This window comes from Carlito syrichta, unplaced genomic scaffold (genome assembly GCF_000164805.1).
Source record: "Carlito syrichta isolate Samal-C Ts95f unplaced genomic scaffold, Tarsius_syrichta-2.0.1 Scaffold271218, whole genome shotgun sequence".
NCBI lineage: Eukaryota > Metazoa > Chordata > Mammalia > Primates > Tarsiidae > Carlito > Carlito syrichta.
In genome coordinates this window covers 41,113-66,906 of record NW_007215314.1, presented here as the reverse complement: position 1 = coordinate 66,906, position 25,794 = coordinate 41,113, and the positions used below count along the sequence as shown (strand labels likewise).

At 41.9% G+C, this 25,794-nt stretch overlaps 1 protein-coding gene across 1 annotated transcript in view; it reads right to left on the bottom strand.

Annotated features, from left to right (window-relative positions):
* Positions 1-5,361: 5,361 nt before the first annotated feature.
* Positions 5,362-25,794, bottom strand: part of CALD1 (caldesmon 1) — a gene marked incomplete at its 5' end in the record, with an annotated part of 39,418 nt that continues 18,985 nt past the window's right edge. The window contains 8 exons of the mRNA XM_021709662.1: positions 5,362-7,481; positions 10,180-10,260; positions 13,766-13,861; positions 14,280-14,417; positions 16,822-16,903; positions 16,989-17,032; positions 23,360-23,500; positions 25,706-25,793. Coding sequence (XP_021565337.1) covers positions 7,446-7,481; positions 10,180-10,260; positions 13,766-13,861; positions 14,280-14,417; positions 16,822-16,903; positions 16,989-17,032; positions 23,360-23,500; positions 25,706-25,793 — 706 coding nt within the window. The remainder of the gene's footprint in view (positions 7,482-10,179; positions 10,261-13,765; positions 13,862-14,279; positions 14,418-16,821; positions 16,904-16,988; positions 17,033-23,359; positions 23,501-25,705; position 25,794) is intronic.

The window sequence follows — 25,794 nt, the reverse complement described above, 5'->3', positions numbered from 1 at the left end:
GCGGCCCTGCAGCCACAGCAGGGAACGCGGGCGCCGCGACCAGAGCCGACCCCCAAGAGCAGCTCCTGGCCAGGAGGCGGGCAGAGTCCGTTCAGCAGCACGGCCGCTCGGACGCCGTGGTGGAAATGCAGCGTGTGTCGCTCTACAACCCTTGACGCCTTGTGTCAAAGGCGCCGGAAACAGAACGGAGTCGCTAGTGCCGAGAAGACCCCGACGCATGCGGTCGGGGAAGACCACCAAGAGGGAGTTCTTGTGCGTGGGTCCTGAAAAGGAGAAAGACTCCCCAGAGATCACAGCCTTGCATTAAACATGGCCCTGCCGGGACGTCGGCCCGGCAACGGCCCGTCCAATCTCCGGTCCGCTTCACCCTTGCTGTGGATCTTGGTAGCTAAGGATGGCCACTTCGAAAACGACGATGCCGTCTCCTCTCTTCTTTCTTTAGGAAGGCTGAGGCGGAAGGATGGCCGGAGCCCCGCAGGTCGAGGCTGCGGGGGCCGGGAGCGGCCACGGCACTCCAGTCTGGGCGACCGAGCGAGACTCCAACTCAAAAAAAGAAAAGAAAGCTTCGTCTTCCTTCGCCGCCCTTCACGGCAGTGCGTTCACATTGCAACGCTCTGTTCTCAAGCTTTCAGAGGCCTCTCTTCGCTGCTTGCTTAGGTTGACAGCTGAGGAGGGCCCAAATCGGAATGAGACGTGGCTAGCGGCATCATTTGTGACATCATAGACGTTAGTGGTCGTGTGACCTTAGAGGTCTTGTCATGGTGTGGCTGAGGAGGCCGTGGTGGGCATGGGAGCCCCTGGTCGTCTGGTGCCTGTCTTGGCCTGCCTTGGACTCCGTGGGTTAGGATGACCTCGTACAGGGCCAGACCGCGAACTGTTTGCAGGCTCAAACCCTGAGATCTGTCTTGGCCGGTCAAGCAACCAAGACTCAGCTCACAGGTCGTTCCCATGACGACACCTTTCCTTCTTATATTATCATGGGTAGAATTAATTGTTATTGGAGGACTGTAGCGAAGCCATCATTCCCAATAGTATTTGGAAATGAGGTGGTAAGAATGCTCCTTGCCTGCTTAACAAATAAGGAATGGAGTAGATCACCTCAAAAGAGAACAAATAATTCCCAGACTTGGCGTGAAATCTTGTGACAAAAAATGTGAAATTGTCCCCCTCCCATAACTGTGCCAGCTGTACAATGGTGAAATCTCCTTTCCCACTGAGGGCATAATGGCCAGATTCTGTAACTTCTTAGCTACTGAAAGTTTCATTTTGATAGTTAAGATTTTCTTCTGGCATTTGGTTTCTAGATTTAGCGTTAAGAAAGTAATCCCGTGCCTTTGGGAGGCTGAGGTGAGTGGATGGCCTGAGCCCACGGGTTCGAGACCTGCCTGGGCAATTTGGCCAGACCTCATCTCTACAATAAATCAAAAATTAGCCGGGTGTGGTAGCGCGTGCCTGTAGTACCAGCTACTTGGAAGGCTGAGGTGGAAGGATCGCCGGAGCCCAGCAGATCAAGGCTGCGGTGGCCGGGAGCGGCCACTGCACTCCAGTCTGGGCGACAGAGTGAGACTCCAACACAAAAATTAAAAAAAAAAAGTTCATCTTAAACTTCAGTTTCAGGCTCAGTTCAAAGCCTCCTTCTCCCCACCCTACAGAGCAGCCCAGACCCATCCCTAGCTCTGGTTGCTTGGAAATTGGTAGAGAAGTTGGTGTTTTGCTGTTTCCATTCATTATTTCTTCCTTCTGTGCACTAGTTCCTTACTGTGTTGGGGTGAGGAGGGTTGAGGAACCAACAGAGGACAGGTTTCCCTAAATGGGCCAGATTACAGTCTACATGGTTGGTCTCTCCAGTACAGTTCTTGCTATGTCTCTGGACTTGAGAGCAGTGGCTCCCACCTGCCTCCTGACAAGGGACTCTCTTTAACGCATTCCTAGGCAATAACCTCAAGATTGGGGGGTTCAGGGGCCGGTTGCCTGGGGTAAACGTTCTGCCAACAATGGTGTGACCGTGGGCAAACTTTTAAACTTCTCTGTGCTTCAGCTTGTTTATCTGGGAAGTAGAGATGATACAGTGGTGCCTCTATCTTGCCGGGTTGTTGTGAGGATTCAAGTTCTGAGCCCTCACATGCTATTCGCTCATAAAACGTGAGGGGGCAGGTTGAAAGGTTGAAACCACCTTCTACCCGTGGGGGCGGGGCAGTGGTTTTCAAAGTGTGTTCTGTGGGATCAGCAATGTTAGCAACAGGTAGAACTTGTTAGAAATACAAATTTTCAGACCCACCCCAGATGTACTGAATCAGAAACTCTGGGATGGGGCATTCTGTGTTTTAACAAACTCGCCAGGTGATAGCAATGCACCCTTAATGTTAAGAACCTGTGGCACAGGGGACTAAGAGTGTGGACTCTGGAGCCATAGTACTTAGCGGTGTGACCTTGGGTAAGTTATGTAACCTCTCTGTGCCTCAGTTTCCTTATAAAATGGGGATACAATGATTCCTACCTAATAGAGCTGTTGTGAGGATTAAGACAGTTAATACACGTGTTAGGGCCTAATAATAATAAGTATTCTTATTTTGTTTTCAGTGAGAACCTTTGAAACTCACATTCTCAGAGCCTAGGGGGAGGGAGAAGCCTTGCTACATAAAATGTGGTTTCCAAAGCAGCAGCATCACCTGAGAGCTTATTAGAACTGCCCCACCTTGATCTAATGCATCAGAATCTGCATTTGAACACAGTTGTAATGTTGAGTAGCAAAGGGGTATCATACAATTCAACTCTAGATCTTACTCAATCCTAGATTCTTATTCTAGATTTTTGCTCAATTCCAGAGTAAGAATCTTAAGAATCTCCTGGGAGTTGGAACCTATATATTTAAAAGCTCCATAATTAAAAAGCTCCACAGTTGATTCTGGCATTCAGCAAAGACTAAGAAACCCTAGTGAACTTGGGACCACATACATCATTAAAAAAAAAAAAACTCAAAAGCACCTGTGTTACTAATGGTGGCAGTTTCTAGACATATATAAAGTGGTATTTATTCTAAGAAAAGCAGGTTAGTATGGGAGAACGTTGGGTAAGGTTGAAAACTAGTTAAGACTCTAACCTTGTGTTCTGTATGATTGTAGTCCTTGTGTATGATTTTTAGAACATTCAGTAAGAAGTTATTGAATGACAGTTCCTTATCCAGGTAGAAATGGCCCTGTGGGTCTTCTAAAATCTATTTTGATGAAACATTTTTTGGAAATCATATTTTAAGGTAGTAAAGGCCATTATCAAGCATGCCATGGCAAAACCCTGTTGCTAAAATTGCATTAGAATATGGCGCTGATATGTAGGGGCTGAGTTGATGAATAAAGCTGGTAACGCAAAATGAGATAATCACTCAGAACTCTAGAAACTTTGCAAAAATTGACAGCAGTACCTCTGACAGAGAGTTTATAAGTTCGGTTGCTTATGAAATCATCCTCTGAGCACTTACCTAGCAACATTGTGTTTACTGGTACCGGGTATATTTCTAGGGGTACAAAAACCATAAGACAGATATTTTTCTTCTTTGATTACCTCAGGCTGAAGTGTTCTCTTCTCCCTCTAAATGCTGACGGTTATGTGCTAGAGCCTTGTGACACATTATCTCATAAATTCTGAAATTTGTTACTATCTTGTACTTTTCTCATCTTTACCATTGATTGTTTATTTCCTTACTCAGTAATATTATTCTTCCTCAGAATGAAGCCAGGTGGCAATCTCTGTGGCAGCCAGATGAGTTAAGCTAACTCTTACTTTTAGGAGGCAGCTCTTTGGAGATCCCCGCAAAGCTGGAAGTAATTTGCCAAACCCGTAACTTTGGTAGTTAGAAGATCCTGTTTTTTATTTTCCCTGTAGCCCCATTGCACTGCCAAAAGTCTAGCTCAGCCTCTCAGCTGCCTCTACAGTTCATATCATGTTCTAAAGCAGAAGCAGCCCCACATAGACAAGAGAGAAAAAGTAACACAGACAGGTGGAACAGAGCTAGATGCCTTAAATGCACAAGTATCAGTAAAGAAAAAGGAAAGAATCAAATATTCCAGTTAAAGCTCCTAAGCCACATCATTTTAAAGACAGCTAAAACTAAAGGATATGCACAATTTGAAAGTTAAGGAATGGAAAAAGTTAGATGAAGCAAGTGCTAATCAAAAAAGGCCACTGTAGCAATATTAACAAAAGCAACAAAAAACTTTAAGGCAAAAGTCTTTGCTGCAAATAGAGGGCCACTTCATAAAGAAGAAATAGTCAATTCACTAGGAAGATATGAGTCTAGATCTTCATGCACCTAAAACAATCACCTTAAAATATGGAAAGCAAAATTAACAGAATTACAAGGGGAAACAGACAAATTCTTAATCAGAGCGGGAGACTTTCACATGCCTTTCTCAGTAGTAGATAGAACAATGGAAAGTCAGTAGAATATAGAATGTTTGGATAATATGATTAATAAACTTGACACAAATCGACACTGCACTCAAACCAAGACCTTGCCTTCTCCTAACTTCTATGGAAGAGCACACATTTCAGATTGTGAGATTTTTTTCTTATTCATTCTTCCACTGGGTGCACACATGCAAGCAAGGGTAGGAAAAAAATCATACAACACAGACCTGCTCCACATCATAAAAATTTTTTTTCAAGCTCATATCCTGAATATGCATATTATAAAATTAACTTTCATTCACCCCTGATCTTATCAGTTTGCTGCTGTTATTACAGGTGATATTCTTTTCACTGCTTAATTTTGCAAATTGTTTTGATGGCAAGTTTATTGTCTAGACTTATCACCCTTCTTGTTAGGACACAGACGTAAAAATACCAATTTTTTTTTTTTACAGTCAATTATGTCAATCTTACGGGCAGGATTTAGGGGACTGTTCAGGAGCTTTGCACCCACAGTTTAAAACCTTTGTGAGAACCTCAGATTTCAGACCAATTAGTGCTACATAAATATGCCAAATTACAAGGAAAAAATTCTTTGGATTCAAATGTAATCACCAGTGTCTTGCAAGTAGTAAGTATTCAACAAATGAATGGTATCTATTACAAGGGTGTTTCTACTATAAGGGACATTACATATTGTCCATCTTAGAAGCGAGAAGACTGGTGTGTGAAAACACTATCAAATGCTTAAGAAAAATTTGATTTTTTTAAGGAAAAAGTTTTAAGATCTTTGTCCTATAAGAAGCATTTAAAAAATATGAAAATGCTTTTTTTTCTCTAAAGAGTAAAACCAAGACCCAATCTGAAATTTAGGTTTTTACTGTGCCATCATCTCTATTACAATAGGCACACTTCTCACAATCAATATAGTATATACAAATAAGTAAGGCAAAGACATTTGGAGAAATTCCATTTATTGTGGATGCATTTTCACAATATACTTTTATTGCAGCAATTATCAGTGAAAAATATCAAGTGTTTATAAAATTTTTAGGAATGACAGATTCACAGAACATGCTAGTCAGCTTGCAGTTTTATCTCTTAAAGATAACAGAGAACAGTAATCAAACAAGTAAACATGGAATTTGTTTTTCCAAAGATTAAATCCAAACTGAACAAAATTCTACCCTAAAACTTATTCCAACCAAATATTGGAATAAAAGTCAGACTCAATACATTCTCTTCTCAACTGTAGACTTTGTAGAAAAATATATAATAGTGATCAGGAGAAGCTCTTGTTCAAAAGTACAACAAAGCAATGTTACCTCCTCACCATAGGTCTTAATTCAAACTTTGATCCGTTTCACTCTAATGATGGGAGTCAATGCTAAAATAGGGAGCTTCTGTTTGTAAATTCTAGTTTACCTTATCGTAGACTCATGTCTACTCTGTCATGAGTAGATTATTTGTGCGATCTTGGTGGCCTTCTTTCCTTTGGCCCAGTTTTGCTAATAGCTAGAGGATTCAAATATTCTTTACTGATTTATGAGGGAAATACTTTACAAGGCAGTGGTCACTCCTCACACCAGCCCTGACCTGGTTAGCTCTTCTGGGGGAATATGTAGATAAGAAAATCATTATTGAGAAGCTCCCTCAGTGTGTCAGGAATTGAGACTAAGACAATTTTGGCCGAGGTATGAGTTTTTAAACTACACTTCTTGTATATGGTTATACTAGAACATTTTGCCAAGACATTAGGGTAATCTTTTAACATCTATTGTGAACATTAAAGACTTACAAGATATAATAAAACCTGGATTGTGTGTGTAAAAATGGTTAATCCATACAGACTTGGGGGAGAAAGTAAAATCAGTAAAAGCTGTATATATTTTTGAAATTTCATCACATTATCAACTTATGACAAGAATCAATGACTAATAAAGGTAGAAAAGTTTAATTTTTAAAAAATGTTTCAGAGTCTATAAAGATGAAAGTACTGTCATGGCTCCTAAACACTGGGTTTTGTTCACTTTACTTCTCTTGCTTCCAGACATTAGCCAAAGGTGGTCATTGTTTAGACCCACACATGGAATTTTAATCTGTACGATATTGTCACTAAAATTCTTTACACTTTTAAATTTAAATTTAAAATTACTTAAAATTCTTTTAATTTTAGAGAAGAGACCTTAGATATCAGTTAGGCCAACCTATTGTAAACTTTATTGTTACAAATAAGCAGGCTTTGAGCTTGATCCAGATGATAGATTTAATACAATTCACACTGGATTTCAAGACTGCTTTTAATTATAAACTAAATACTATGTCTTATAGAAAATTTCAGCTCATTTTGATACGTCTTAACTCTCTTTTTTTCCAATACTTTTTTTCTTACAGGTCACTGGACATTGAAAACATATCGATAACTATCTGCCATGTTTCTCCTGGCAAATATGAAATATTAATTCAATAGTGTGACTTTTAATTTTTAAAAAGCTGTGATATTGGCTAGTTACAAGGACATACTACTAAATATAATAGTCTAGCACATAAAAAAGCATTCTATCATTAGTGTGTCTGTATATGTGTATGCACATACATACATAATCAGGTTATCTAAAATGTGGTTCAGGCTATTATCACTACCAAAGAAATACACAAAGCAACCAATCTAAAAAATCAGTACCACTGTCAGCTAACATAATAATCTAATTTAGATATGAATCAGCATGAAAAAAGTAAGACCTTAACAGTACATCTTTTTTTTTTTTTTTAAAGACAATCATTATTGCAGTATATCAAATCTGAAATGGGTTACTTTCAGAAAGTGTTATAATTGCCTACTAAGATAATTTCTTCCATGCTTTATTATAAAGTGCAGAAACAATGTCTTCTGTATTTCAAAAAAAAAACAAAAACTATGGTTCATTTTTCTAGATGCTGCACACATTCCGCAGGCAATTCTAAACTTAAATCTTTTGTTGACTTCCGATGGTTGGTATCACTGTTCAGACACAGAGTTATGATGATCATTAGAAAAGTCTCTATTTCACAGCATGGGTTTCTTTAGAAACAGGCTCCTGTGCAAAGGCAGTACTTTTACCATGAACATCTCTAGACTGTGATTATTAAATATAGTGATAATATACATGGGTTTACTGGGATATGGAAAAAATAAAACAAAAGAAAATGAACCCAATTTAGTAAATCAACATAAATATAAAACAGAGTAAATTAGTCCTCTGCAACTGAGCTGGTCCAGCGTCTTGAGCTTGGGTTCTTTCTTGAACGGTCTCAAACCTGCTAAGAGAAGATAACTTTTAATAGGCAGCCTGCAGATTTGAGCCAGATGGTTTTTGTCAGAAGAAGAAAACAAAAGGAATAGTATGGCAGGACTAAATATTTATGAAAAGAAAGATTTCTATGGGCCTACTACTCAAATATGATCTTCTATCCTTTTTTTCTGTTTTTTTCACTTCCCTTCCTTTCTTTCTCCTGTATGTTCCCTTTTCCTATCTTAACATTTGCCCTTGCTCATGGTATTCAGATTCAAGTAAGTGTTTTGTTTCGACTCCACCATAAGGGCCGGGAATCTATTTTATGTATTCCAAAACAGGCACATGTGACTGAGTAGCTTAGTCAGGGCTCCCTCAACATATGATAGTGTCGTAGGATATGTTTAGCTGTCTCCCAGTTTTTACCCAGTAATCTCTATTTCTTTACTTCCTTTTCTTAAACCCCTCCCCTGGGACTTATCTGACCCATAGTCCTATTCTTATACCATCCTTTGCCTGCCCCAGCTAGCTGCTAAAAATCCTTGCTGAGGTATTAACAAATATTAATGTGTTGTGAATTTGCATTTTCAACTGTTGCATATTTTCATTTCAAAAGAATGACTACAGGACAAGTAGTCAACTACATTTTGGAGCAAAGGAACTATCTCATCTGCTACTTTACAAACTCACCTCTGTCTGGTGGTTCTATTACTACTACTATGGAAAGAGAGTAGCAGTGTAGACCAGGGAAGAGGGGGAGGTATGCTGAAAACTCACTATGTCATCCTCCCACCTTGGACCTCCCTGTTGTACAACTCCAGGAAGTACCACGCATGTTATATGGCATGTGAGTGGTCTCTGAGTCCTACCAGTCTAGGTCATCTTTGCTCCACTTTCCAGAACTCTGGCTATGAGGAATTTCATCCAGAGAGACTATTATACCAGTGACGATGGGCTATGGACAACTGACGTTCCCTACTCAGATTCTATAAACACCTGGACTGCCACTTCTGAGGGGACAGATACCTGTGCTAGAGGAATCATAAAGGCTTAGGCCAACAGGTTCATATTTTAAGCAATAACAAAAAAATTATTTACTTTCCTGCCACCAAGATACAATCCTACAGAGAATTTAAAAACTGTACATTTTCTGTTGAGTATGTATAGGAAGGCATTCAGTGCATTCTGCACTCATCCTTAAGAGAAAGCAGCCTGTCTAATGGTGAGAATGTGGGCTCAGATCAGACTACCTGAGTAGCCATCCAGGATGCTAATTTGCTGGGTGACTTTGGGAAAGTTACTTCATCTCTCAGTGCCTCATTCTCCTCAGCTGTAAAATGGGAGTGATACTTGTCTCGCATGATGGTAGGAGGATCCCATGAGCAAGTGTGGGTTAAGGAGGCAGAAGGGTGTCTGGCGTATGGCAGATGCTCATTGTTAGCACTTGGTAGTGGTGATAATTATGACTAGGTGCATTCAGCACATTTAGCACTGACTTAGAGAGCTGGGCTTACTTAAAAGTTACCTCAAGTACAGAGGTTGGGCTAGTGGGTTTTATTGGAACAAAAGAGCAACATGCAACTCATAGATGGAGTCATGCGTAATACTTAGACAGCTGCGATACACTCACAGCATGCAGAAAGGAGGAAAGGGGAAGCAATTCTCTCCCTGCAGTGGCTTGAAGGAATTCTTTAGTGGCCTGTGATGTGTTCTTTCATCCTGAGTTTGCTTCAGATGTTCTTCTGTCTCCAGAGTTCAAACTGACCCCGAAGTGCTTATTGTTGATGTCTGATTTTGCTTTTAAATTATCCCTCTATTAAAGCAGAAGACTTGGTCTGTGGCTTGAAATGGGGAAGGCTACAGTTAGGAGCTGAATGAGCTCACTGTACAAGGGGTCTTATTTTTAGTCTCAGCATCATTTAGGTGTTTTTCCATTCTTGAAGAATGAGCATAAGACCAAAAGTAAAAGAGGACTCCGTGCATTCGGGGCCATTAGTTCTTACAGGTTAGAAAGTCTTGCCTTACTTTTGAATATTATGCTAATTTTTGCCATAACAATCTTGAGTCCTCGGCTGCTGGCAACAGCTATATAATCTCCTAGAATGGTTCCAGGAATCAGCTTTGGAGCCACTCAGGGAGATGGATGTTTTCCCCTAAGTGACCTTTAAATGACAGTAGCACCGGGCTGGGACCTTGTAAGGAAATGCAGACCATGGTCCCCCATGGCCTTCTGTTGTCAAATGTTCCTACCTCTGTGTTGTACGGAGAATGTCTTCCTGGGAACCACTCCACAGGTTTGGGCTATTTGTGTTGTACAACTGACAGACCTGCAATGCCAAAGGCTCGATGAACTTTTCCCTTCACTGTACAGGTCCTTCTAGAAACTGATGGGCATGCAGGCACAGAGTTGTGGGTTGATAGTTCTCATTTGACACCAGGACGACATACCGCAGGATACAACAGAAAACACACCTCTGAAATACTAGTCCTCCCAGTAGATTACCTTAGTGGGGGAAGTGACCTTATCCACAGATTGCTTTTCCCAGAGGTTCCGCTTGCCAGATACATCTCCTGGCCTCAAGTCCTAATAGAGAGAATGCAGAACAAAATTGATGGGTGGCCATTTATATTTCCTGGCCAGTTCTAAATCAATGGCCACATCTATGACTTGTTTGTTTGAATCAACTGGTTTAATACACTTTACCCCAGTGATCCATATTGGATGGAAGTGAAAAGAACATAGCTGCTGTTTGATTTTATGCAGATTTTGACATGTCTTATAAGAATGGGCTGGGACTACAGCATTTGGGTCCCTGTCTTTCACCAAGAAATTACTATTTATTGAAATAGAAGCATGTTTCAAGTAATGTAGCCTATTTTTAACTTCCGAAGCCTGTGGAAGTGAATAAAGCATAGGTTATTTAAAAATAATTCATATGGGGATTGAAAAGCATTTCCCTCCTTGCAGACTGTCTTTCAGTACCCCACCTATGTCCCCAGCCTGACTGTCAGCTGCCAACACCGCATTTCTTTGCCTGAGGACTTTCCTCTGGCTACAAATGCCCATTTTGCCTGCCCAGGAGGCAGGCTGGAAGTTCCGAGTTGACACCCCCAGGAACAGTCCTCAAGCACTGACTGGTGAGTGCTGGTACAGGACGATTTCTCAGGCCAGCTCACACCTCAGGTCAGGTAGCTCTGAAGTTTGTGTTCCACTGGACCTCTAGCCTTTCCCTGGTGGGAACAGACTCAACAGCCCACGTGTGCACTTGCTTATAACATGTTCTTTTTGGCTGCCTTCTCTCCATCTCACTTCCTGCAGTGCTTTCTTCACCTCCCAAGTAAATGACTTGCTCTAGAATCGCTCTCTCAGGATCAGCTTCTAGGCAGCCAAGCTGGGTCACTTTCCCAACTGTACTTCCCTCATGCTAAAATCACTTTGTGCTTCCTGAGGGACAAGTGGGTAATTCAGAAGTGGATCAGCAGAACCTAGCCTTGCAAGGATAAACACTGACCACAAATTGAACCCATAAGATAAACTGATAGTTGATGACATATGTAAGAACATGTGGAGATCTGGGGAAGGGAACACTAAAACAGGATCAATAACAGTTATACAACTTTAAGTTTTTATTTACTACCTCATAATTAATTTTGTTTGGATAAGGATCCACATTTCTGTTTCAATTTACTTTTCTTCCAGCATTTGCTTATATTAGTACTTGGCAAAAAGTTTGTAGAAAAATAAATGTGCTTTACTGAAATAGTGATGCTTATTTTGGCAACCCTTCTCTCACGAGGAAGGCAAAGCTAATAGCAATTGCATTTATTTATCTAGGGACACTGATCTAAAAGGACATATTTTTGATAGCTTGTATTGCAATCTCAACACTGAAAATGCACAATTAGATGGTACTATGCGAAACACTGAAGATTTACCTTAATCTTACTGAGCTTCTGGATTTCCTGTATGGCATGAATTCCTGATATCCTATTAGCAAGTTACACCTTTTTAACTTGGAACCATTAGACAACAAATCAGACTATTTTTGAAGAATTCCACTATAGTTGCCAACGAAGGTAGAAGCTGCCAAATTGTCTGGAAGATTGTTTTAAATTTTTGGAAACTATAATTAGGAACATGTGATGGAAGCTCTGGAAAGTGGCTATTATCGCTTTATTTATTTGATTCATATGAGACAAATATTTTTCTTTCACATGAATGTTCTTCTACCTAAGAAAATGCATTGCATTCCTCATAAATCTTGTCAATGAATATTTCAAGATCACTTAAAAAGTTTTGAGAGGCCGGGCACGGTGGTTCAAGCCTATAATCCCAGCACTTTGGGAGGTCGAGGTGAGAGTACTGCCTGAGCCCATGGGCTCAAGAACAGCCTGGGCAGTTTGGCGAGACCTCATCTCTCCAGTAAAATAAAAAAATTAGCCAGGCGTGGTAGCATACACCTGTAGTTCCGCCTACTTGGAAGGCTGAGGTGGAAGGATCACCTGAGCTCAGCAGGTTGACGCTGGGGTGGCCATGAGTGTGCCACAGCACTCTAGCCTGAGTGACAGAGTGAGACTCCAACTCAAAAAAAAAAAAAAAAAAAGACAAAGTTTAGAGAATCTGTTTTAAGAAAATATTAACATCCAAGTTATAAGTTGGCATTTTAAATCAAAGGGGAAATAAAAATGGAATTACCTGACCAGACTACATTTTAGAGAAAGACCCACTCCGGAAGAAGAGGGAGAAATGAAGGCAGGAGAAGCAGGTTTCCAATCAACCAGAGACCAAAGAGTGGAGAACAGAAGTCAGCTGAGAAAGACATGGTTGGCTTTGTTTTGTTTTTAAACAAAAAGAAAGACAAATTAGCTCCTGACTGCTGCATAATATGTAGTTTAGACACAAAGAATAGACAAACCAGCTAACACAGACATTCTCAGAATTGAATTCCAACTACAAAGTTACACCTAAATCCTGTACATTCTACCCACAAATAGCAGATGATGTCCCAGTAAGGAATCTGGTGTAGATTAATGTTTAATTTTGAATAAGTTAATTTTCAGGGACCCAGAGTAAGATTGATGAGAGAAGGAAAACAATTTTTTTCAGTATATAAAGATTTTCCAATTATACTTCCTGTGAGCCCTTAGGCAAAGAATCTCAAGCTGATTAATTTAAATGGCTCAAGGAATTGCACTCACGAAGGATTTGCAAACATTTCCACTTTTTCTTTTTAAATTGGAAAGTAACAATAATTTTGTGACTTTGGAGATTATATGCGCAGCCAATGGATGCAATTAAATGCCACTGTGGCTTAATGGCACAGTGGCCTAGGATTTGAAAAGTTTTTCTTCTCCCTCTAGAATGCAGGATTATGACAGTTGATTCTCAGCTCCCTTGGGTACCAACAAAGTTATAAAAGTCAATTTAACAGAGTAAGTTCAGTAAAGTTTCTTATTATAGTGATAAATGCAAGGCAAATATCATATACATTCAATGGAAAAGTTTAAAAAAATTTATTTTTTATAAGATAGCTACACTTAGTATACTAAGAAAAGTTTAGATTTTTCAAAAACATCACATATGTTTTTCTAATTTCAGGACTTTCCTTTGAAGGTGCTGATGACAATATTATAGCAATTATTTCAACAACTATTCAAGAACTGCATTTTTGTGCCAAGTTATAGAAATTAGGCAGATTAGAACATATGGGTTCAAAATAGCCAGCACACACATTCTTTTGGGAATAAGTTTAGGGGTGCTCCTGACAAAGAAATGGGGAGAATAATTTGACCTTTCATTTTCAAATTCCTATCCATAATTTACAGACTAGGAGCTGCACAAATAGACCAGGATTCTGGTTAACTCCTCCAAGTGAGGGTGGATGGGGATTATTTGGTCCGTTTTGCCCTCTGGGCAATCGTGGTGCAGCTGCTCAGGCTGTTCTGAACCGGAATACCTTGTCTGTCATTCAGCAGTGACAGCAGAGAACAGTTCTGTCTTTCCCAGGCTAACAGACCAACCACTTGTTTTCATCTGCTGCTAGAAGCTGAGAGGTCAAAGATATCCAGGGATGCCTGGAGCGACTTACAGAAGGTTTGGGCGCAGGTGACTTGTTCCCATCTGGGGTTTTTGTTAGCCATTCATTGATGCGGCTGGAAACCCCCACTTTCAGGCCAGCAGTTTCCTACAAAAAGTCAATCATCCAAAATGTGAAGGAAAAAGGTGAACTTTACCTGGGAAGGAATCTTCAAAGCAACCTTAACATATCATTAAGCATTACTTCCCACAGCCCTAACCCTTTAAACTTGGTATGTAAAGACTGCACTATATGGTTTTCTCTTCCCCGCACCTTACCCCACCCTAGCCACGAGGGTTGACTATTCACCTCAGGCACTTCATTGGGAGAGCCACAGCCAGAGCTTAGTACACAATGTGCCCTCCTGAACACATTCCCTTGGAGCTTGCTTCTGTGGTCATTCCGAAACAAACCACTACACCTTTTTTACTGCTTTTATTATTTACTAGTGTGATCCCATTTAAAAAACGGGGGAAAAAAAACAATGCACTGCTCTCAACTTACAAGAGAACAACCCTGTGCTCACCTTGTTGGGTGTGCCTGGTGCAGTAGGGGAAGAAAACACGTTTCCTTTCTCCCACATGCTCTTGATGTTGCGCACACCTTCGGCAGGAACAGGGAGGTCCGAGGCTGCCGGCTTCGTGGGTTTTGCAGTTTTAGTTCCCTGAAATTTGTGAATTATTTTCAGCATCGGTGCTGAGAAGTTTGTCCTCATGAAATTTATATAAAGTAACACCTTCACCAAAAATGTGTCATAATTTCTGTCACAGAACTGCATTCTGATGACATATATCCCTCAAAAGAAACTGTAAGAGCTAGATTGGAGGATCTTTCAAAAATGAAATGTGCTTTTTGTTGGGACACCCTTTTTTTTTGAGTCAGGTCTCACTCTGTTGTTTAGGCTGGGGTGCAGTGGCACGATCATGGCTTACTGCAGCTTTGACCTCCTGGACTCAGGCAATTCTTCCGCCTCAGTCTCCCTAGTATCTGGGACTACAGGTGTGTGCCACCATGCCCAGCTAATTTTTTAATGTTTTGTAGAGATGAGGTCTTGCTATGTTGCCCAGCCTGGTCTTGAACTCTCAGGCTCAAGCAATCCTCCTACCTCAGCCTCCCAAAGTTCTGGGAAGGTGACACTCTGTTTCTTCAACAGATGCTTCCTAAATGCCTACTGTGTGCAGGGCATTCTGCTAGGCTCTGGGGATACAGTGGTGCTCAAAACAAGATAATTTGCTCTGTAAGCTGCAGTGAGCTTACATTTTAATAGGAAAGAGAGACAGTAACTAGTTACACAAGTGTTTCATGTGTGGTAAGAGCTATGGAAAATCATGGAGTGCTATAAAGCATGGCAAGAGAGCACACAATAGGGGGAGAACACTTAGCTGGGGGTACAAAGAAAGCTTCTCTGAGGAAGTGACATTTAAACTCAGATCTGACAGAAGACTCAAAAGTGGTGAACTAAACAGGAGGAGCAAACTCCATTCCAGGCAGAAACAGCTTGTGTAAAGGTCCTGAGGCAGGGAAGTGCTAAAAGACTGAAAGCCCCAGATACCACTGCATGGAGCACACTAGAAGGAGGAAAGAATGGATTTAAGAAAGAAGATACTCTCCCGCCAGCAATGACGGCATATACCGAATGGCACAAGTTTCTCTCCTGGTTCTACTCTGAGTCCTGTGGCCTGTGGCCTGCAGTCAAAACGGCCAGCCAGGATGAGGCATGCCATCAGGAGCATGGCCTGAAAAACCACCTCACCAGACTATGCAATCCCTAAAGCCACAGTCTTGGCATCATTAGACCTGTCTGTGCTATGACTGATTCAACCACAGGAAATAACTACCTCTTATCTGTCTTCTGTGTTGGTGGACATTTAATTTTGTGAATAAAAATCACATCTTTAGTGTGAAGACCTGATCATTGATTTGGTAAACCATCAGATCCTCCTTTCTTTCTTCCTCTGATAGTTTGTAAGCTATTCTATATGTATCTCCACTCCTGCTGAGTGGAAAAAAGGAAAGAGAAGAGAAAAATCAAGTCAAATGGATCTAGTTATTTCACGGCAGGTGCTCTGATACAGAGGAAGGCTGAAACCATTGGCAAAATCCACAAAGAAACAAAGCCAGGATCCTGTCTTGAACGACACTCTCCTGCTTAGTGCTCTGGTATGTGGAAATACACACTATTTCCAAACAGAGTAAAACCCCCGGGTCAACTGGGTGGGAAAAAAGGTTGGAGTAGACAGAGGCATAAAACTATGGTCCTTCAAATATAAAACAATCCATTTCAAACTGGTGATGATTAAACTCAGGTTGGTTATCATCTTTACATTAGGTTATATGACTACTTTTATTTGATAATAAAAGGTTTTGTAAACAAAAAAGGATTCAGCAAGACTGTAAAGGACCTATTTTTCTTTTTTTTTTTTTTGAGTTGAAGTCTCACTCTATTGCCCAGACTGGAGTGCAGTAGCCTCAACCTGCTGGGCTCCGGCAATCCTTCTGCCTCAGCCTTCCAAGTAGCCGGAATGACAGATGTGCACTACCATGCCTGGCTAATTTTTAAAAATTTATTGTAGAGACAAGGTCTTGCCAAGTTGCTCGGGTGGGTCTCAAACTTGTGGGCTCAGGCAATCCACTTGCCTGGGCCTCTCAAAGTGCTGGGATTACAGGCTGAGCCACCGAGCCCAGCCGTAAGGGACCTATTTAAACCACATATGGAAACACATTTCATAAGGAATTAGGATATTGGAAATATACCTGTGAACATATAAATAATAAAGTTAAATAACCCATTCATTAAAACAATAAACCCATTCATTAAAACAATAAATGCTTCATTAAAGAATATTCAGACCAAAAGTAAATAATAATCTGTTTAAAACTCTTCTATAATATATCTATTACTGTTACTGTTCTCTACAACTATTTCAAAGTGTAATAAAGCATTTTTAATACTCAAATGTGACTGTGGCTGGTGGGCCTGATTATTGTCCTCAGCGTTTCTGTGACCTTCAAGACAGTCAGAGCCTGTTTCTGTTTAGTAGGGCTGTCATGCTGAGGGCAAGTCTCACCTCAATGGCACTGGTGTACTGCTCTAGTCTGCTGTCAATCTTGGAGACAACTGCCGCTTGGTGAGTTGATTTGACACCACTGCTAAATAAACACACACATATAATTAAGATATCTTCACATACATATGAAAGCTAGCTAATTATTTTCACCAACCCACCATATTTACCTTTTCTGCACAGACTTATTCAAAAATTCTGCGCGCTCTTCTATCTAGGAATTAAAAAAGAAAATAGATCCAGTTAATATTTTCAGCTTCTACGCAATGTTTCTCAGCCCAGGCTACCACTGCCCCTGAAGCTAGGGCATAAAGACACCAAAGAGCACAGGAGGGCATCAGGGTTCCATGCATGGCAGCTCTGCTAGAGAAGAACACTACATATAAAGTTTCTGAAAGTGAGATTTGAGGGATAAAGGCAGGAGTAACAAAGGATGGAGAAAATGTGTGGAGAAATATCAAGTTTTGGAGGCAAATTCAAGACCAGAAGGAAATAGAATGAAAATGGCTCTGAAATAATAAAAACCAACAGCAAAATAATTAAATTTGAAGACTAACATTTTTTCAAAAACACACATTGTTACTCTTTAGGACATATTCATATGATGGAGACATACAATCCTATTTGATTAACAAATCTTCCCCACAAAGTTTTACCTACGTACTTGGCATGTAGGTATACCTAGGAAATGTGAACTAGTCTCTTATTGCTCAGCCTGATTTCCTAACTTGACAGGGGTCAGTCAAGCCTACTGTTGAACTTAATTTACTTTGGAACATAAAAAATGGAGGTGAGGTAGAAAGAGGACAGAGCATGGCTCATCTGTAATAGCTGAGGCTCCCCACGAAGCCCCTTTAGCTCCAGTAGAAAATAAGGAAATAAGCCCAGAGAAACCATGATGGACACTGCTAAATGGGCAGTTCAGGAGTCTGATGGATTCTTTTTTGTAAGCTAGGAAATTCTTTTTGCTACAATGCAACCTGCTAAATCAAACACTGTATTGTACTGAAACTATATCACTTAAATTTAGATGTCAGCAACAAGTCAACAAATACTTGTTGATTCCATGTGGTACTCAACTCCAAGCTAGAAATTCCTCCGCCACCCATCACCTGTCAATATCAGCAAATGGTAAAACCTTCTGTGCATGTGACTGCATAAGCCCAAGCACACATGTGCTGAAGAGTTCCATTTTCTTCCCTGTTGAGGGCAGCCAAGGAATCTACTAGAATACAGTGACCCCAGGTTAGTATGGCTGAGTGTCCCATTGTCTGTCAGTTCAAGCTAATGTAAGAAATTACCATCAACTGGGTTGCTTAAACAGCAAATATTTATTTTTCACAGTTCTGGAGGCTGGGAAGTCTGAGATCAGGTTGGGGTCTGGTGAGGGCTCTCTTCCTGGTTTGCAGATGGTCACCTTCTTCCTGAGTCTCTTTCTTTAAGGGCTCTAACCCCACTCATGAGTGTTCCACCCTCATAACTTAATTATTTCCCAAAGGTCCCAACTCCTATTACCATCACACTGCAGGTTAGATTTTCAACATATGAATTTTGCGGGGACACAAGCATTCAGGCCACAGCACACCCACAATCTTCCAAGATGCTAAGGGTTCTTTCCAACCTGGACTGGCCTGGGACTCATGAACAATTAATAAATATCACAGAGGTTTTTGGAAACATGCTTCCTTCCTGATATCAGTTAAATAACACTTTTATAGATATCAGTAAGAGTACTTCATTCTTTCCAACGATCTCTCACAAAGATAAAAGCAAAGTCTTACTACAAATAAAACTTTATTTTAAAAAGTGCTACATGCAGTCCTGAGCTTATGACATATAAAAAGTCTATGAAGTAAATATTATTTTCCTTGTTTTAATTATAAACTTAGAAGTATATTTTTATAGAAGAAGTTTCCAAGTAAATAAGGTGAAAGAGTTTACGCACTGGCACTTCTAATATTGCCTGCCCTTCCATCTGTCCATCCATCTGTCCATCCATCCTACTTCTAATCCCACCAGCCTGTCAGCCAAACAACCAACCAACAAGTTACATATTGAGTACCCTCTATATAGAGTTGAATACCCAACAATGAATACAATAGTACTAAGGATTGAATTGTGTCCCCCTAAAACTCTTATGTTGAAGCCCTAATGGCAGGGTGGCTGTATTTGGACAGGGGGCCTCTAAGGAAAGGATGAAGGCTACAAGGGAACGAGGTGTACCTTGACCCAATGGGATCGGTGGCCTCATGAGAGGAGACCAGAGAGCTCACTCCCTCCCTTCCACCACGTGAGGACAATAGGAGAAAGCAGCCACCCTCAAGGCAGGAAAAGACTCCAGCAGAGAGGTATTCTGCTGGCACCTTGATCTGGGGCCTCCAGAATGGTGAGGAATAAGTTTCTGTTGTTTAATCCACCCAGTCTGTGGTATTTTGCTTTGGCATCCTGAACAGTCTAAAAAAGAAAAAAAATCCCATTTTTTAGTAAGCACACAATTTAGTAGGGAAGACTAGTAGAAAATATAAATAGAATATTTAAAAATCAGTGGTAGGGCTGAGTGGCTCACACCTGTACTCCCAGCACTTTGGAAGGCCAAGGTGGGAGGATTGCTTGAGGCTGGGAATTTGAGACCAGCCTGGGCAACATAGGGAGACCTAGTCTCTACAAAAAAGAACAAGAAAAAAATAGCTGGGCATGGTGGCTTATATGTATAGCCCCAGTTACTGGGGTGGCTGAAGCAGGAGGACTGCTCCTGAGTCCAGGAGTTTGAGGCTGGGGTAAGCCGTGATCGCCACTGCACTCCAGCCCGGGAGATAGAGTGAGACCCTGTCTCAACAACAATAACAACAAAAACTCCAAAAAACAAACACAACAGTGGCAGGTACACTACCAAAGAAGAAAATGCTAAGCCTGTAAGTGAAGTAACGATTTGGGGGTATTGGAGAAGGCTTGCCAGTGGTTTTGGTATTTGAGCTGAGATCTATAGTTCCTAGTTTACACGGTTTCATAAACGAGTTTCTGAACGTGAGGGTGAGGGTGGTAGTCCACGGGTGAGAGAGAAAAGGGCATTTCCAGCAAAGTAAACACCTATACAGTGACTCGGGGACCTGCAGAGTCATGATGCCTGCAGAGTAGTGGGACCCAAAGAATAGAGAAAAACACCCGGTGGAAGGATGCAGGCATGGGGGAGACAGCAGAGGCCTCGCTGGGGGTGGTGGTGGGGATGTGGAGAAAGCATCGCAGGGGTGGGAGGGTGTGGTGGAGGCATGGGGGGCGGCAGAGGCATCGTGGGGGAGGGCAGCGGAGGCATGAGGGTGTGGTGGAGGCATGGAGGGGCTTGGTGGAGGTATGGGGAGTGGCAGAGGCATCACAGGGGGTGGTGGGTTGTGGGGGAGACATGGGAGGGCGGCAGACTGCGCCTCGCTCCCCCCCAAGCTTCTTTCTGACTCAGGGATCATCTTTTTGACCTTGGCCATCACGTTCCTTCAAACCACAAAGGCGCCAGACTCCGGCCCCTCCTCTGCCTCTACCATGGCTATTACAGCTTGACTTCATCATCACACTTGTCAGGATTCGCCACCCACTTACTGGTGCACCCTTGCTGGAAAATTCCCTAACTTAGTGTCTCTAAGTAATGTAACAATTTGTACCGAAACTGTAAACTAAATCCTCTGTGGAAGGAGACAGTAAAGGAAGAGAGCCGGTTCTTCTGAAGACCAGGAGATGGCAGTGCTGTCTGGATAACATTCAGGGAACGAACCATGCTATCAGTTTTAGGAAACTGGTTTTCTGGGCAACCCCTTCAGGTCACCTCCCACGGTGGGAGCTTTTCTGTTCTCTCAATAAATCCTGCTTTCTAAAAAAAAAAAAAGAAAACTGGTTTTCTCTACTTGACACCTATCCCTCTCACAATCTATAAAAACAATTTTTAAAAAACTTGAATTTAATTTATTTAAAATTTATTTGGTGTGTGTGTCATATAAGAAAATCATTCACTGCTAACATAATTTAACAGTGAAAAAACAGATTCAAAGTTTTCCAAAGAAGTCATGAAATACTAAAAAAAAACTAGTTGATAATATTTTGAGGTGAAATAGCAAATGTTTTCTTCCATGGATATTATACATGTGAACTTACGATCATTTATACAAGTTACAGGATCCAGAGTATCAAGAGATATTGAAATTCAATTGCAGAATATGAAATTGAGCTTGAAAATCAGAGTCACAGTCAGTTCCTCAAGGCACATACCATGGAGATAAGCATAGACTGCTCCTGAACACATGTCTCTCTTATATGGAAATGGAAAATATTCTGGTCCTCTTTTATGCATCTACTGTAATTGATTGCTGACACATGCCTCCCCGCCAGAGGGAGCAGGTGAAATGGCTTCCTGGGAGGACTAGATGAAATGGGAAGACACCTCTGGTTGAGGGAAAGACCAGAGAAATTAGTATGCTGAGAAATTTGGTAGAGAAGAGATAACTGACGAGGAGGAGGAGGAGGCTCAGGTGAGATTTTAAGGAAGGTAAAAAGAGAGAACATAATTGTCTTTGATTATTGTAGAGCCAGGAACAAAAGACCAAGGCTGGGAAGAGGCTGAACTCGGGGTTCTGCACAGAGACGCCCTGAGCTGAGGGAGTGTTTTGCTCTCAGCAATTTCTTCTAAAGCTGGGGTCTGCAAACCACAGCCTGTATGCCCACTGGCCAAATGCAGACTGTGTTTTTCACACAGCCCCAAGCTGAGAATAATTTTACATTGTTAAATGGTTGGAAAAAAAGAAAATAATATTATTTCATGACATTAGAAAATTGTCTGACATTCAAATTTCAGTGCTGGTCGTAAAACAAAGCTTACCTGTTCCACAGAGCCTCTTTCTGCTCATTTTACTCTGCTCTGAGATCTGCACTTGGTTACCTTTGCAACTCTTAAATCATTTCCCGTGAGGCAGTCAACTATATTAGTGCCACAGGGGCAGCCACCTCTCTTTGTACTACTTTTCCTCATCGTACACAGTACGACTATATTAGGTATGTTCTAAATATCAAATATTAGATCACAAAATCCTTCTGTGGCGTAATTTAGATTCCTCTGAAGCAAAACTTAAGATGATGGTTCAAGTACAAATAATTTATTTGGAGGGTGTGAGAAATATGGGATCCAAACCATCATAAAAACTAAGTGGAGTCATTCAGAGATAAAACATTCTGATTTCCACATGAAACAGGTAAGTGACTGGCTTTGGTCATTTTAGTGTGCCACAGAACATGACCTCACACACACACTACTTAATCATCTGGAGCCTGACTACGATTCTGTCCTGGCTTTGCCCATTGTTGGAGCTTTGTAACCTAGTGAGGATGATGGAAAATGAGGGTGGAAAAAAACCGTTTCCACCCTCTGAGGATCCATTCATTTAACAAATATTTAGCATCTTCAATATGTAAGGCACCTTGCTGGATGCTCAATAAATGCCAGCCCTCAAAGCAAAAAAATCTGTTTGTAAATAATGGCGATGTATTATAAATCATGGATAGTGCTGTCTGGAGTCTGATGTATTTTCCCTCCATCTCAACTTTCTATCACCTCCTGACTCAGCTCCTTCCTGCTCCTTCTCTGTCCTCTTGGCAGCACTGTCTTTCATCAATCAGGAGCTATGCTCCATGAAGGCAGGTGTAGGACCAAAGTCATCCTGGCAAGGGCCCCATTCAAGTCCCATTTCACATTCTCCCATGATAACTGCTCTAAAATCTGCACCTGCACCATTTCCAGCTGTTCGGTTTTCAACAATGACAAAGAAACGAACAGCCGGCATGAAAAGCAGCTTAAACCCTTATAATGTATTTGTCTAAATGCTTCCATTCTCAATTGCTCAAAGCAATAAGGCACATGAAGAATGTGGATCGGTGAAATTCTAAATCACCGAATGTCATGTACATTTCGATGTCAATGTTAATCACCAATGTTAACGTACAGCAAGTCATCTAGTAAACAACTGATACAAATGTCACCTCTTTCTGTCCTTTCCATGTGAAGCTGTAAAACAGCTGAAAAGAAATGATCTGGTTTCAATATTTGAGTCCCTCCAGAAGTCATACGTTGGGATCAAACCTCCGCTCTGCTGACATCAGAAGGTAAGGCCTTTGGGAGGTGACTAGGTCCTGAGGGCAGAGTCCTTGAGAAGGGGGTTGGTGCCCTTATAAAAGAAGCTGAGGGGCTTGTTTCCTCCCCTTCCCCTCCCACCATGTGAGGACACAGGGAGGAGGTGCCATCCATGAGGAACAACAGACACTGAATCTGCTAGCACCTTGAACTTGGAATTCCCAGCCTTCAAAACTATAAGCAATGAATTTCTGTCGCTTATAAATTACCTGGCCTGAGGTGTTTTGTAATAGCAACCTGAACAGGCTAACACAGAAGGATAGTAAGAGATCAACGAAGCAAAGGCCTTGAATCAATGATGAAATAAGAAGCTAAAACCGAGTTCTTACTATGCTATAACAGACGTGTCACAAGAAGGTTTTCTGGGGGAAACAATACCTTGAGAGATGAACCTTTGGGAGTGAAGCACTTGAAGGGCTTCTTGTCATCCGACAGGCCGTCTTCTGGCATCTTCTGGCGTTTCTCAGCAGCCTCTGCCCTTCGCCTTTCAATCTCCTCCTTTAGTCTCCTCTTCTCCTCCTAAGAGAAAGAACAAACAGCACAGACACCAATATCAGCTCCAAGGCCAAGGGGAAGAGTGTACAGAAGAAAGAGCGTATTCAGAGAGGCAGCAGACACAGGCCCTGGACCGGACTCTGCCCTCTCCTCCAGCGTGGCCACCGGAGGTGAAGCCTGAACGCCAGTGTCCAGTTGCTGGCATGTGCATGCTGGTGTCGCCACTTCCCAACTGTGGAGCCATGGCCATATTATTTATCGGCTCTGTGCCTCAGTTTCTTCACCTGTAAGACAGGGATGGTAATAGTACCCACTTGGTGGGGTTTTTGTGAGGACTAATGAGAAAGCACACATAAAATGCTTATCCTAACACTCGGAGTGATGATCACCACCAAACTCCAAGACATGAACATGAACTTCTGTGTCTACATATGTAAAATGAATATGAATATCCCTGCCACCTGCTTCCTAGGAGAGGTGCAAAGACAAAAAAGATCACTTAAGTGAAAAGTCATATAAATATACAGTACTATATTTGCCAAATTGCCTAAGAGATGATTTTATGGCTGCTCTTTGCCTCAATTCAATAGGTTTTTTGGATGATTTGACAAACCTGAAATGAGGTGGTGCAGATGTTTACAGTCGGCTCACTGACTCCTCGGTGCCTTCGTTCCTGGCCTAGAATATTCTGCCCTGTCTTCTCTATCAGTCAAAAGCTTCAGAGCTTTGATCAGGTTGCACATCTCTAGGAATGATTTTCTGAGTGATTTATTCAGACTTTAAAAAAATTTTCAAACCATGAGACCATTATCACTGGATGGTCTCAAGCAAAGACTAGATGTGCATCTGTCAGAGGGTGTTGCAGAAGGATCCTGTGCTTGGTAGGAGGTTACAACAAAGAATCTCCTGGGGCCAATCCAGTTCTGAGAGTTCATGATTTCCCTTCTGCCTTCCCTGACACTTTCTTTCTCCAAATAATAACAACAACGACAATAATGATAACCACCACTTTTTCTGTGCTTGCAGTGCACCAGGCACTGTCAATACAATGATCAATTTAATCAACAAAACAATCTTGCGAAGAAGATATTATTTTACAGGTAAGGAAAAGAGACACAGAGCAGTCCAGCAACACTCCCAAGGCTTATGAGTGGCTGAGCTAAGACACAAGCCCAGGTATATTTGACTCAGAAACTCTTCATCCCAACTACTTTCCAACCAAAGGTCACTGGCCCATTGGAAGTTAGAGTAGGAAAAGACCTTGGAATAATGCATCCAAATTTTCCATAAGTGCATATAAATCTTGTATAGGATACCTGTCAGAAAGTCACAGAAAGTCTTTTTGCGCATTTTGAATGCTGGGCGATCACTATCTCAAAAGCTCGAAGCTCAGAATTGGAAAAGCTGGGTCTCGATACTGATCCTACCACTGATTAGTCAAGAATCTTCAAACAAGTAACTGGAACCATTTGATTCCTGACTTCTTTGCCCATAAAGTGAGAATAATAATGTGCCTCAGGATGTAAAAAATAACACATTTTGTAACCCAACAGTTGTAATTGGTTAAGCATTGTTTTCATAAGCTGAACCCAAATTTTCCTCCCTGTAACTTTATCTGTTGTTTTTAGCTCTGTCTTAAAAGATGGAACACATTAGCCTGTCCCTAACAGTAGGGTCTCTGGGGCATGTCGCTGCATGGGGTTCCGGGGACACGGTTCAGTTGGAGGCCTGCTTCCTAGGAGAGGTGCGAAGACAACTAAGATCGCTTAAGTGAAAAGGCGTATCAATCAATCTTCGGTACCATATTCGCCAAGTTGTACAAGAGATGACTTTATGGCCACCCTTTAGAACCTAATCTCATCTAGCGAACCTAATTCAAAAGATTATCTGTATGAACTGGCAAACCTGAGACGAGGTGACATCGCACCCCAGCGGCGCGGTCGTGGTGGTGGTGGAACAAGGCGGACACTCTAACCCACTTACTCTTCCGCCAAAACGACAACAAAATGCCTTAAAAGGCTCTGCCCTGCGAAAGCTCGCCAAGCCTGGGGAAACTCGCATCGGGTGACTCAGAGCTTGCGACGGATCCGCAGGCCGCTTGCTCACTGTTCCTTTTCGGGAGGCCCAGCGGGTGGCGCCTCCAGGCCGGCAGGCGAGGCCCGCCCCCTCCCGCGCCGGCCTCCCTGTCGCCGAAGCCGGCCGGGCGGCCGCGTGGGCCGGCGCCCTTACCTCCTCCCGGGCTCGGCGGTCAGCCTCCTCCCGCTTCCGCCGCTGCTCCTCCTCCTCCAGGACCCTCCGCCGCTCCTCCCGCTTCCGCC